The sequence below is a fragment of the Saccostrea cucullata genome, unplaced genomic scaffold (assembly GCF_032062105.1).
Source record: "Saccostrea cucullata isolate Sc308-1 unplaced genomic scaffold, CSIRO_AGI_Scuc_v1 ctg518, whole genome shotgun sequence".
Taxonomy (NCBI): Eukaryota; Metazoa; Mollusca; class Bivalvia; order Ostreida; family Ostreidae; genus Saccostrea; species Saccostrea cuccullata.
In genome coordinates, this window is record NW_026929278.1 from 214,016 (window position 1) to 226,607 (window position 12,592).

Below are 12,592 nucleotides of genomic sequence, written 5' to 3' on the forward strand. Positions count from 1 at the left end.
TCTCTCCGATCGTAGCACGTTCCTCGGGTTTACTTAAACGTCCTTAAACTTTACACTTTGCTCTTTTGTCATATTTTTACACGCATCATTGAAAATTGGTTCTAGATATTCAAGCAGTCGACTATCCACTTACGTCACATTGCTCACTTCTGGAATGTTCACAGTTGAAACTGCATCCACAGGAACAAACACTGCTATTTCAGAATTCTTCCTCACAATTACATCACGGTCATTTGGACATATATGCACATATATGATATTCTGGCCAGTAGTCGCATTTACTAATTCTCGCACTGCAGCAAGTCAATAACTAAACACAAATATTTTTACTGGAACTAGAATACCACCAGTAACATTTGCACTACGCTGCGTTAATCACAATTTAACAATGAGCTGGAACGAAACTATCCTCGATGCATTGTAAAAAATACCTCGCATAATTTCCTCGTTTTGTGACTTAAGGGTTCACAGATTAGATGCATAATTCCACTGGCAATGAAACCTGGTGATAAAGTCTTGTCCTAATAAGTCACTTTTTACTTCTGCAACAAATACACGGAAAATCACTTGAAAACTTTTAAATGAAAGTAACATCGTGGCTGTTCCCATAACCTTTAACCTCCTGCCATCGGCTGCATGGAATATTTTCTTAACGCGCTCAAGTACAGGTCGATTTTCTGGAAGGATGCTAAGATAAGTATCATCTATAATGAACGTATTTATTGCACCTGTGTCTAATTTCCACTCTACTGGCGTGCCCTCAACTAAACCATCTAACTTCATACCGGACTTCCCTTGAATCTCTACAAAGTCCCCAGTTTCATCATTTTTAGAGCCATAATCCAAGTGCAGATTCTCAGCAACAACAGTCTGCGTTGGTACAGTAACATTTCCCTTACTAACAACGTCCGCAGTATCCCGCGATTGCTGCTTACCTATACAAGGCAGCTTTACAAACTCCTGTGCCAATGCATAGCCTACTGCCTCAACACTTTCACTTTTTAAAGGTTTTTGCAGTCTACTGTCATTTACATTTTTATTCTTAGGACAACTCTGTAGAAGTGTTGTGTTGAGTTACATTCGTAACATTTCTTTATTCTCGGTACAGTTCATTATGTTGTACTTCACTGTTCAGGTTGATAAATCATTAACTTTCACTAATTTGGTAGTTTAATCCTGCATCCTCAAGCTGAGCATTTAAAGAACTGAACAACGCGTCCACTAGTCAGATGCTCATGCGTGTTTTCCGTTTTCACAAACATGTTGTAACAGTTTGGGCATTACTTTCGTAAATAAAAATCATCGATCCTCACTAAAACTAATTTTCTGGAATAGTCATAGTCGTATATATATGTAAGTCTTGAAGGTTGACTATTTTTGAAAACCATTTCTACTATTTTAAAAACACAATAATTCGAGCGGTGTCACTGTATACCAATTTTCCTCCGCATACTAGCAACTATTCACATGATCACAATTTACGCATCCCAATTTGAACACGGAAAGCTCACAATTTTCACGAGACAAAAAAAACTTTGTTCTTTGCCTGATTCCTTGGAAATACTTTGTCGCAATTTTCACATGTAAGATTGTAATTTTCAGTATCCACTATAGACTTTCTAAATCCAGATCCGTTCTTTTGAATAGTATACAAAGTAATATAAGATAATTTCCTCATCTTCACGTATAGAATCCACCGAATAAATCCACACACACAAAAATAATAAATTAAAATCACTGGAATGATGCAGAAAATCCCCCAGCTGCCAACAGTTTTAGAGCTGTCGAGCGGTAAACGGCTAAATTAATCCATTATTCGGTAACAATAATATTTCTCTGACTTAAAATACGATTAGTAAGTTTTATATACAATTTATTTACAGGGACAGGTGCCCGTAAAACACATCACAATATTAAAATTTACACATAATCCACTATCTTCTGAATGGTCTATGTACATGTAACTCGCACGTAATACAGTAACTATACTAATAAATTCCCAACGAAACAGTAACTCTGACCCAAAATTCCCCCCCCATATATTTACCCTCTGGCCGATGCTCAAAAGGAGCATCGCGTTCAAAACAAAAGTGTTACGTAATGGTCAAACTAACCGATCCTCGCGAGGAGCATCGAGTAGCTCTGTCTAAAAATAGTTATATAAACAATGAGTGACCGTAAATAATTACGTACACGTAACAATTTTTTCCCAGTTAAACTAAATTACTACACAACTGAAAGTGACCTCCGTAGAATATTGACCATGGGGTAAATATATACGAAAAGTGGGGTCATTTTTTGACTGTAAAAACTTTCCAGACCAGTAATTGTACGACTCCACACACGTTGAAAAATGACCCCCATAGCAATTTGACCCCTTACTTTTTTATACAATAAAACCTATATCTGAATGTTAGTAGGGTGATTTTTATGTACTTTAATCCTTTCCAACATTTATTTGATTGCATATATTAATAGTAGCATCACAATCAATTTTATGGTATGGATTTATTTTTGTCTTGCAGAATTCGAATAAATATTTATTCATTGAGGATCATTAATTTATGATTATGTTTTGGCGTGGTTCTGTTCATTATTCAGAGGTTTTGTTCTGATATTGGTATGATATGTTTCTGATAACCATAAAATTTGAAAATTTCTACAAATCCAAAAACATAGCAAATAAGCAAGAAAACCAACGTAATTTAACTATATAAATTCAATTCCATTAGGTCTTACCTTTAAACTTGCATATTCATTTGTATGCATTTAGCTTCAAAATACATACTTTTTAACTCCCTTATATAAGGGACTATACTTTTTCCTTATATACGGAAAATACCAACACATCGAGAACGTTCTTATAGTGAAACATGTATTAAAAATCCTCAAAACTGGAAAAAATTACACCTGAGTGAATAATGGTTCAACCTTTAGAGATATCCATCAATTCATTTAAGGACTTCACTTTTCAACACTTTTACCCCACAGACACCTGAAAAATGGTTGCTGTAACATCCCTTTCTTCTGAGATTTTATAGACACTAACTTTGCAAAAACAAATAAACTCTTAGTTTATCATGGTATTACTGCGATATATAAAGTCCTAGCACACACCGCCCAAAACTTAATTCCAAAGTAAAAGTTTAGAATTTTTGTGTAAAGGTGTGTCAAACTCCAAGGTAAAGGTCAAAAGGTCTAAATTAGTTGTGCACAAAAAAGGTCTTGTCACAAAAATACACCTGTGAAATATGAAGGCAATAGTCCCACCCAGTCTAAAGTTATGGGCAAGGTTCAATTTTTCGAATAAATAGACATACAGACGGTCGTAGAGGTAAAAAATATACTCTACAGAAAAAGGAACGCATATTCAGGTTAAACATGTTAGTTTAAGTTTTCAGTTTAAACCTTATTTTTTAAAGTGATTTTAGAGTGTGTTGTGATAATATGACCGAGTGAAATGAACAGATTTTGAGTGATAATTATATTCTCTGATCTAGTGTTAAAATAACATAATTATAGACCTTGACCGCTAGACAATTGATGCCACCTGTACTTGAGTTAAATTGTTAATTATTTTCCAATTATGTCAATTGTGCATTAATGCCTTGAGTAACTCTTCATTATAATTGTTCTTTCCTTATTGTTATAAATTGGTTGTTTTGTACACAATCTTCAGTTGGAAACTGGACCTTGCACTGTCCACGCCGACACACAGATCGAGTAGAAACGCCAGGTTTTGGACCGTTAAAAAATCATTAAACGAAGTACCGACTTTTGTATTTTCTACCGGCTATATTTGGTGGAGAATCCTAAGGGTAATTTACCCAGGGCTACTGCATATACTTTGTAGTAGTTAGATCCCAGTACTCTCACACAGCTGAGCGCGTTTACCAACCTTTATACAAGAATCCCCCTAATCATGGACTTATTTCCATTTGTTCCTGCTTGGATGCGACCAGTCCGACCGCGCTTCACCTCGCAACAGTGTGAACGCTGCGGATTAAGACACGGATGGACCGTCTGCAACGCACTGACGTCATCATGTCTTAAGTGTGGAAGAAGAGGACACTATGCTAGGATGTGTAAAACACGGACATTCCGTACCATCTGTGCTGTCTCTTCAGTACCGACGCGCTCAGTCGAAACACAGATTGACAAAACATGTACGGTGCGAAGGAAATCAAAAAGGAAGCAAACCAGAGACAGAGAAAGAATAATAAAATTTCGGACAACCCACAAAGAAAAAGAATCTTTGAGTGAAATGCCTTTCTCTTCAGTAAGTGTCGTTGAAATTCATGCTGAAACTTTGGAAACACAAGCTGAAAAGTTCCTTGAACAAGCGGCTCTCTACAAATCGGATGTTCGTTTTCATAAAAACAAATGGATGTGTGAGCGGAAAACGTTTCATGTTCAACTATCGGAGAAAGACAAGACTATCAGAGAACTTCAGGAAAAACTTGTAGCTGCGTCAACTGAGCTTGAGGAGTCGAAGAAAGCTATAAAAGGTATATCTGACTATGAGTTTTCAAGCCAAGACCAAAAATCACAGATTTTTTCCCTGCTCAAGCAAAACAAATATGCTGAACCATTTCTTGCCTATAGAAGAGCAATTTACAGTGGTCCGCCCCGTGGAGGTCGAAACCAGCATACAAGAAATTCAAATTTTGCCAGAAAAGCTCCCACCAACAGTAGACAAACTTCGAAACACGAGGACGTGTTTCGGGGGGGCGACGGGGTACTATGACCGAGTGAAATGAACAGATTTTGAGTGATAATTATATTCTCTGATCTAGTGTTAAAATAACATGATTATAGACCTTGACCGCTAGACAATTGATGCCACCTTACTTGAATTAAATTGTTAATTATTTTCCAATTATGTCAATTATGAATTAATGCCTTTGAGTAACTCTTCATTATAATTGTTCTTTCATTATTGTTATAAATTGGTTGTTTTGTACACAATCTTCAGTTGGAAACTGGACCTTGCACTATCCACGCCGACACACAGATCGAGTAGAAACGCCAAGTTTTGGACCGTTAATAAATCATTAAACGAAGTACCGACTTGTGTATTTTCTACCGGTTATAATAAAATCAAACATGTCCTATGTTGCCAAGTGAGAATTAAGTTGATGTCGCCTCTTAGCATATTTCGTTTGCGACTTCACGTCTCAGGGCTAGTTGATTTTCGATGTACAGACGTCTTGCACGAATACCTGCTCCTCTCCGTCTCTTGCAAACAATTTCTGCTATTTATGCTAAATTAAGCAGTCTATACAGCAGTTCTGCTGATGTTCCTGCTTGGGCCTGGTATCCCGCGGTCGGCCAATTCTTAGTTTGTCATCCCTGTTACTAGGTGGTGGAGACCTACGTTTAAACGCCGAAAAGCCGATTGATTGAGCGCTAGCAACTACGTTAGTCAAACTTCCTTGAATACGTATGCTCGGCTTCACGTTTGTGCATTCTGGGAAAACTTTGAGAACTACTATAGATAGACCGTACAATAACAATTTCGTTTTATCATGTAGTAGCATTGAAAACTATGTTTATTTATTGTGTAGCTTACACTGTAAAGACCACTACATATACGAATACTCCAAATTTTCCGGGTTTTTTTTCTTAAAAAAAGCCCGAGTCATTATCTGATTGTTCTAAACAAGGACAAGGGAGGTGTTTTTACGTCTAAGCACAACCAAAATAGACTCTTATTTCTGATTGGCCATTAATGGTCAATTAAGCCAATCTGATAAATTCCAGAAACAAAAATTTTCGCTAAAAATAACGTATAAATCCAATTATTTATATAAAGATTTATTCCGATAAGTATGGCTTTTAACCTAACATTTCTTGACAAAGATGACCTAAAAGACCAAGCTACTTCACATCTTCATAATTCGGATCTCTCTGGATTTCTTTATACAACAAACACTTTGAGTTATTTTCTATATTCATTTACACTCCCCTGTATTTTCTTTGCTACATTACCAAGAAATTTTTTTCTTAAACCAGCTCATACAATGCCTCAATCGGCATCTTCTCCATATTAAATATCCCCCCCTTTGGTAAAGGTCATACATGTTTCGTTGCGCCAAAACTCCAATAGGTCAACTCCCTCGTTTCTTTACCTACGTGTCTATAAAATAGGCTTCACAAAACAATTATAATTTGATCAGTCCTATTCTCCAGCCAAAATTAAAAAAAAATCTGCAAAATAAATTACTTGATCACGGATCCACCTTTCTGTGTTTAAAGATTGCTTCGACGCTAGCTCCTTACAAGCTCACTTTGTGTACACCAATGCAGTCGCAACTTCAGATTGCGTAGCTCCCGTTGGCATCATTGTGATAGCCTTGTTGCGTTCATCTTTGTTTATGCGTGGCATAGAAGCATCAGCATTGAAATTAATCAAATCTTAAATATGAATTTAATAGAATTGTTTATTGTTTCACTAAATCCAAAATATCAATGAAAATGGACCTCCAATTTCCAAGAAATTATGTTATACATTTTTTTCATTTACATGATTAATCGAAGGAAACAATTTAGCAATTGGGTTTTAAAAGCCTATGTTGTCCTTTAAATAGTTCACAGGTATCCCATGATAAAAAATCATAGTTATTCTATATACTTTTTTCAAAATTTCTTAATGAGTAAAATAATATGCGTTTCTTTTTCTGTTGAGTATATATTCCCCCGAAATTTCGTTTACGGGGGCATAAGTATAATATGTAAAGTAACAACTTTTTTTAAAAATCCAACATTTGTCTTTTTTTACTATTGGTAAAAAAAACTCCTAAAATCATCATATGAAAGTACAAGTAGAACAGGAAAAACAATGCTACATTTGCCAATTTTTCACACAATACATTTTACAGGTTCTGAGCTAACCACTGTTTGTTTCTCTTGTATCATTGTTCAGAGGGAATTAATTTCATACTTATTTTTACAAATTAAATCATCCCAATTTTTTAAAGTTTGAAACTTCATTCATATGAAACCAAATTTATATATATATATATAAAATCTTATTTTCTATGCTAGCGCCCGTTTACGCGCGAGTTTTAAAAGTAGGAATCAATAACGTTAAACTTTTTTGAAAAATTAACTTAAAGCCATTTCATGATTCAGCTGTTTGGAAAAAAAGAAGGTTTACTCATCATGTTTTTTTTTTTTAAATATATTGATATTCATTTTTTTATCTTTTCTTTTTAAAGGAACATCCAGCACAAAGGAAACAATACTCAAGCATTTCAAAGATTGGTTTTTTCACGTATACAAAGATATAAAGATTATTCGACTTTACTTTGGGAAAAATATACCATCAAACATAGAGATGATTGTTCTGGTAATTGATGCCTTGGAACAAATTAAAGATTCTACATTTTATTTTCACAAAATGAAATTTCCAATCAAATGTAAACTGTGGAAATTCCCTTCTGAAGAAGGCGCACTGGTCAACTTTCATGAGAACAGAGAAGAATATTTTGGCAAAAAATATTATGCGCACAAAGAGTCTCTAAAAAGTATTGAACATAGTTTGAAAAAAATATCTAAGAAGCTCTTTGAAAAGCATTCTAATTTGGAAATTGTCTCTGTATCTGGATTTCGGTCAGAAAGAGAAGGGACAAGAATTACTCCTGAGTTATGTATTGTGATGTATTGTTCCTGCAAATCAGTCGTTCCTTTAAATGAAGCTGAATTTCCAAAATGTATCAATGGAATAAAAACAGATGTACGTGAAGGATTCTTTTATCTTTTTCCAAATGATGGATTCTTTAAAAGTTCCTCTGAAGAACTTAATCCATTGAGAATTGGTGCCAGCATAGGAAGAAAAGGTAATATGAAGCTACGATAAATCTCTGAAAAAATGTTTTATTTCTTAGAAAAACTCTATTCTTATGAAAGAAAATGCCTTTGAAAATCACATAAATGTTCTTTACATGGACGTTAAAAATTAAATGTAAATATATATATTTTTAAAGAATTTATTTAACATGAACATGTACTCTTTTGTCGCCCAAGTGGGCAGTGGTTAGAACGTCTGATTGAGAGTCACGAAGTAGGGTGTTGATCCATACATTGCGGGTGTTTAACCCACTGTGGGATGTGGAGACCGATCCTTTAGAAGGGACTGTATATAAACCAATGTCGCGTATCGTACATGTAATTAGTGCTGGTACGAGAAATATCCTTCTCTTTTATTGTCGTAAGTGTCGAATATACAACAAAATTTAAAGCTCTCCATCTGCATGTGATGGCGTCTCCGTATAAGTGGAAAAAAAATCAAGAGAGACGTAAAACCCCATACTAACAAACAAATGTAAACTAAGTTAGATTTTCATTTAATCTTTAGATTCTATAAAATCTCAACAAAATTGAACTATTTGTCTTTAGAACTTGCACAGATACCAACGAGGAAAAATCGTTTCTTCATAACTATAACATTTTCACGCATAATATTTTTGCAATAAATTTTTCCTCGTGGTCTTATTACGTGCCTAATACCTTTACATTTTCATTTCTAACAAGAGAACCAATTTCAATACATTTTGACCCTCATGGTGGCTCAAATTTGCTCCGGGAACAGAAGGGCGTGAGTTCGAATATTTTCGATGAAAATTTAGCAACTGTTCCGTCGGCATGCTCTCGGTATTTTTAAAATCATATAGGGACCAGTGTCACAAAGGGTTTTGGTTCAATAGGCCTCTTCTTTACTCCTTGCAAAATATTTTACAGCAGTTAAGGAAAAGTTTCCCCAAGAGTAATGTCGAACAGTATATTTGAGAAGTAGGGTATATCAGATGTAAATGCTAAGAAGGATTATTAGAAAATTGAAAAATTTATAGAATGTTAATAAATCAATAATTACAAAACATTCCTCTCTTCCAAATTTCAATATAACCATTCCCTTGAAAAATTTAGCCAATGAAATCGTAAATATATGGCCATAGAATTGGTCTTTCGCAAAAATAATTGTTTTAAATGATTCCAATTCTACATATAAGTACTCTGAAGTATATATTTACAAAATGCTTGAAGTCTTGTTAACCAGTAATTTTTTACGCTTTTAAGGGAAATTTATATTCTGATAAGTGAGATAACTCTTATTGATATAAATGTCTATTATTCCTTTATAGATTTGCTAAGTTGAAGTGTCATTTTGTCCAATTTTGCCCATCAAGCTATGCTTTAATTATTTGTTTTTTACTCATAAAATACATTTCTTTAGAAAAAAAATATTAAAGTTCAAGCAACATTTTATATAAGTGAGTAGACGGTTAATGAACCTTAAATCAGGTTTTCGAACACTCTATTGGAATTCCCATAGGTATCACAAGCATCCCCGTAACCAGAACATCCATTTCTGTTTTTATATGAAGCGGGGTTTATTCAAAAACTTCAATACGAAAATGAAAAAAAAAAACAATCAAACTTTCTATATAGCGACGACGTATTATCAATTAAGAAAAGATACTTCCATTAATATGTCGACTCGATATGTCCCAGTGAACTTCAAATAAAAGACATCACAGAGTGTAACATATCTGTGATGTGTTTGGATGTTTTACTTATTATAGATAATTAAGGCAAACTAACAGCTTCATTGCATGACAAACGACATGACTTTTCCTTATTCATGTAGTAATATACCACAATAACACACATGTTGTTTATTCTATACTCACGATCACTTTTCTTTTAAAATAGGCAGGTTTATGACAAATAAGTTGATGTTAAAGTCAGTGTTGATTAAAAATAACCTGTCATTAGGTCGTTTGTGAGTTGACTTATTTCATACCATGTTTAAGCGGTTTTTCTTTTAAATTAGACTGACTAAAAAATGTTCCTTATACCCGATTTTAACAAAAAATCAAGGCAGATTTATTTGACCAATCGGGAAAACCATTTCCCTCTTAGTGAGTGATCCAACCTCTTGAACTCCCAGGGTTTTTGTTAAATACCCTGCTCAAAAGTTTGTATTTATTACAGTGTACAGGAATATATTTTATTTTATGAAATCGTTTACTACTCGTCATCTCCACTTTGTTATTGGCTGACAGGCTGATAGAATAAGAAACATGCTTTCTAAACAAAAGCTTTGTGTTTATTTGTTATACATTTTTTATTTTGAAAAATGTTACACAAAATATTGCAAAAAATTGATTGTCTATTTTAATTTATGCATGTGTTTAGTCAATAGACCTACAGACATAACTAAGTGTATAGGAGACATTGATTTGGGGAAAAAACAAACTACCAAAGGGTCATAATGAGAGTAATTAAGATTTTCAGAATGATTAAACATTACCTTATTTAGAGTTTCATTTTGAGATTATTAACTTAACTTTAAGTGACCAATGGAGAATCTATATATATTTAAAACGCATTTTATAATAAAGGAGAATGCCGTGATTCTATAAAACTGGTCATCCAACACATTGTTTGACTTTTGAAAAAATTCTCAAAGTGCATGAAAATACATACTGAATCGATTGACAATAACATGAAAATTTACAACTTAAATATGAAAACCTTCTAGTTCATAATATATATTGGAACAATTCAAAGAAAATGTGCAAATACGAATAGGTTTCGATTAATATTTGAAGTAAAACAATACAAGTATTTATATAAGAGCAATCTTATGTTTTCTTTTCAAATATAATTTCAGGAGATTACAAGGAAGGTACCCTTGGTGGGTTTGTTACCTTAAGAACAGGAGAGTTGGGCTTAATAACTTGTGCACATGTCTTCTTCGATTTTGCAAAAAGCAACTCTCCGAATCTGAGACAACCATTCGAGATAGTACAGCCTTCCAGTAATTGTGCCCCAAATCCAAATGTTTGTGGAGTTCACCATGCATCAGTTTTCCCAAATAATTATTACAAAGATGTTTCAGTTGATGCAACGGTCGTAAAGCTTGAGTGCCGTATGCCTAATAGAGGATTATTTTCAATACAGAGAGTTTCAGAATTGACAGAATGTGGTATGTGCAAAGGAGAAATAAAACTAGCAAAGCACTAGAGCTGTTATATCTTCCCTTTTCATTTATTGTAATTTTTAAATCAGAAACCTTTTCATGTTCTAGAAATGAAATAAGAAAACATTTCAACTATGGTATCAAAATTCTCTAAAGGATAAAATTATTTTTTCCTACGTAAAAAAAATTAACTGCATTGCTACATTATTATTTCCAGTTAAAGTAGTTGGACAAACAGAATTTTGCATTTTTTCAAAGGCAAGCTCACATTAAGCAGTGAGAGAGGAAACCCTGACAAAAATTAATTAATTTATAGACTAATTTTTGGAGAAAGTGATTTTTTATCCAATTATGATATTATAAATGTTGTGGTATCCTAGGAAATATTTAAAATTTGGACAAAATTTCATTCAACGTTTTACAAATGGTTTAACAAGGATGTTTTTTTAGGTTTCAGCTTAGAAAGACTTCCAGAATATTCAAGTGGCGCTACTCGCGACTACAAGTCTGATCAAGAGTCGCGTAATAATGCATGTATCAAATGCGGCGCTAAAAGTGGATTAACAAGAGGCTTAATACGATTAGAAGGAATGGCTGCAAAATATGGAGATCCTCAATTGTCCTTAACTAATCCAATATCACAGGCTTCACATATATATCGTTCACAGATAGAAATATCTGGAACACCAACATTTCCTTTTGCAGTTGAAGGAGATTCTGGATCCTTTGTTTTCCAAGTCGACTCTGCAGGAGGTGAAGATCAGCTTGTCTGCATAGGGATGATTGTAGGAGGTACTTCTTACAATACTGCCTGTGTAACGCCGATTGAAAGTGTTCTTGGGGCACTGGATGTAAAAATGAACAAATTTTCCACAGAAAAAATGGATGAATCATAAGAAAATTATTATTTGAATAAGTCCTTATAGGACCGTAATTTTGTGGCAATAACATGTTTAATATCTTTCAAGGATTACTATATTTAATTATTTTGTGCATATATTATGAGACTCATAAACAGTCTTTATGTTAACCATATAACATATGCTTTACCATTGTATTGCCATGAGATGAATTTGAAAAAAAAAGACTTTGTTATGATATTATGAATCCTCTTATGTATGTTCCAATATACCATTATCTCTTTGGTCTTGGACTTTTTGTCTCACAGTTGATTCGCTACAAAACATGTTCTTCAAAAGATTTCGTTTTAAACAAGGTGATCTACTAAAAAACAAGGTAATGATACATTTGTATTTACAACATTGTTTGAAATAAACATTTCGCAAACATCATGGTCTACTTTATGGCCTTTTTCCACAATCTGTTTTGATGACGCAGAGAAAGAATCAAGACCTTTCAGTTTAAACTGAAAGCCAAATTGAAAGGTGGCTCTCACTTACTTGGTAGTGGCTATTCAAAGATTGAATGACAGATAAGTTTCAGTAACCTTTCAGTTATCATTCAATTAGATTTCAGCTCCTTGCAGTCACCATTCAGCGGACACAAAAAACCTTTAAGTTCGTTGTCATTATGCTTATGCTTTCAGTTGAAATATGCATATTTCTTTTTAAATCCACTATCTGAACTTACTTTCAAAATAATAGG

General features: G+C 33.8%; 1 protein-coding gene across 1 annotated transcript; it reads left to right on the forward strand.

Annotated features, from left to right (window-relative positions):
• Nucleotides 1–7,225: 7,225 nt before the first annotated feature.
• On the forward strand, nt 7,226–12,312 carry LOC134280280 (uncharacterized). Its single transcript, XM_062762683.1, has 3 exons — nt 7,226–7,841; nt 10,679–10,993; nt 11,438–12,312. Exons 1-3 carry the CDS (start codon nt 7,340–7,342, stop codon nt 11,881–11,883), a joined length of 1,263 nt encoding a protein of 420 aa, XP_062618667.1. The 5' UTR covers nt 7,226–7,339; the 3' UTR covers nt 11,884–12,312.
• Nucleotides 12,313–12,592: the final 280 nt, after the last annotated feature.

Bases quoted from the DNA above. Each gene is read 5' to 3' on its own strand.
- LOC134280280 (XM_062762683.1), top strand. From the start codon at position 7,340: ATGATTGTTCTGGTAATTGATGCCTTGGAACAAATTAAAGATTCTACA. The intron at 7,842-10,678 runs GTAATATGAAGC...ATATAATTTCAG, and splicing joins TGCCAGCATAGGAAGAAAAG to GAGATTACAAGGAAGGTACC. The intron at 10,994-11,437 runs GTATGTGCAAAG...ATGTTTTTTTAG, and splicing joins TTCAGAATTGACAGAATGTG to GTTTCAGCTTAGAAAGACTT.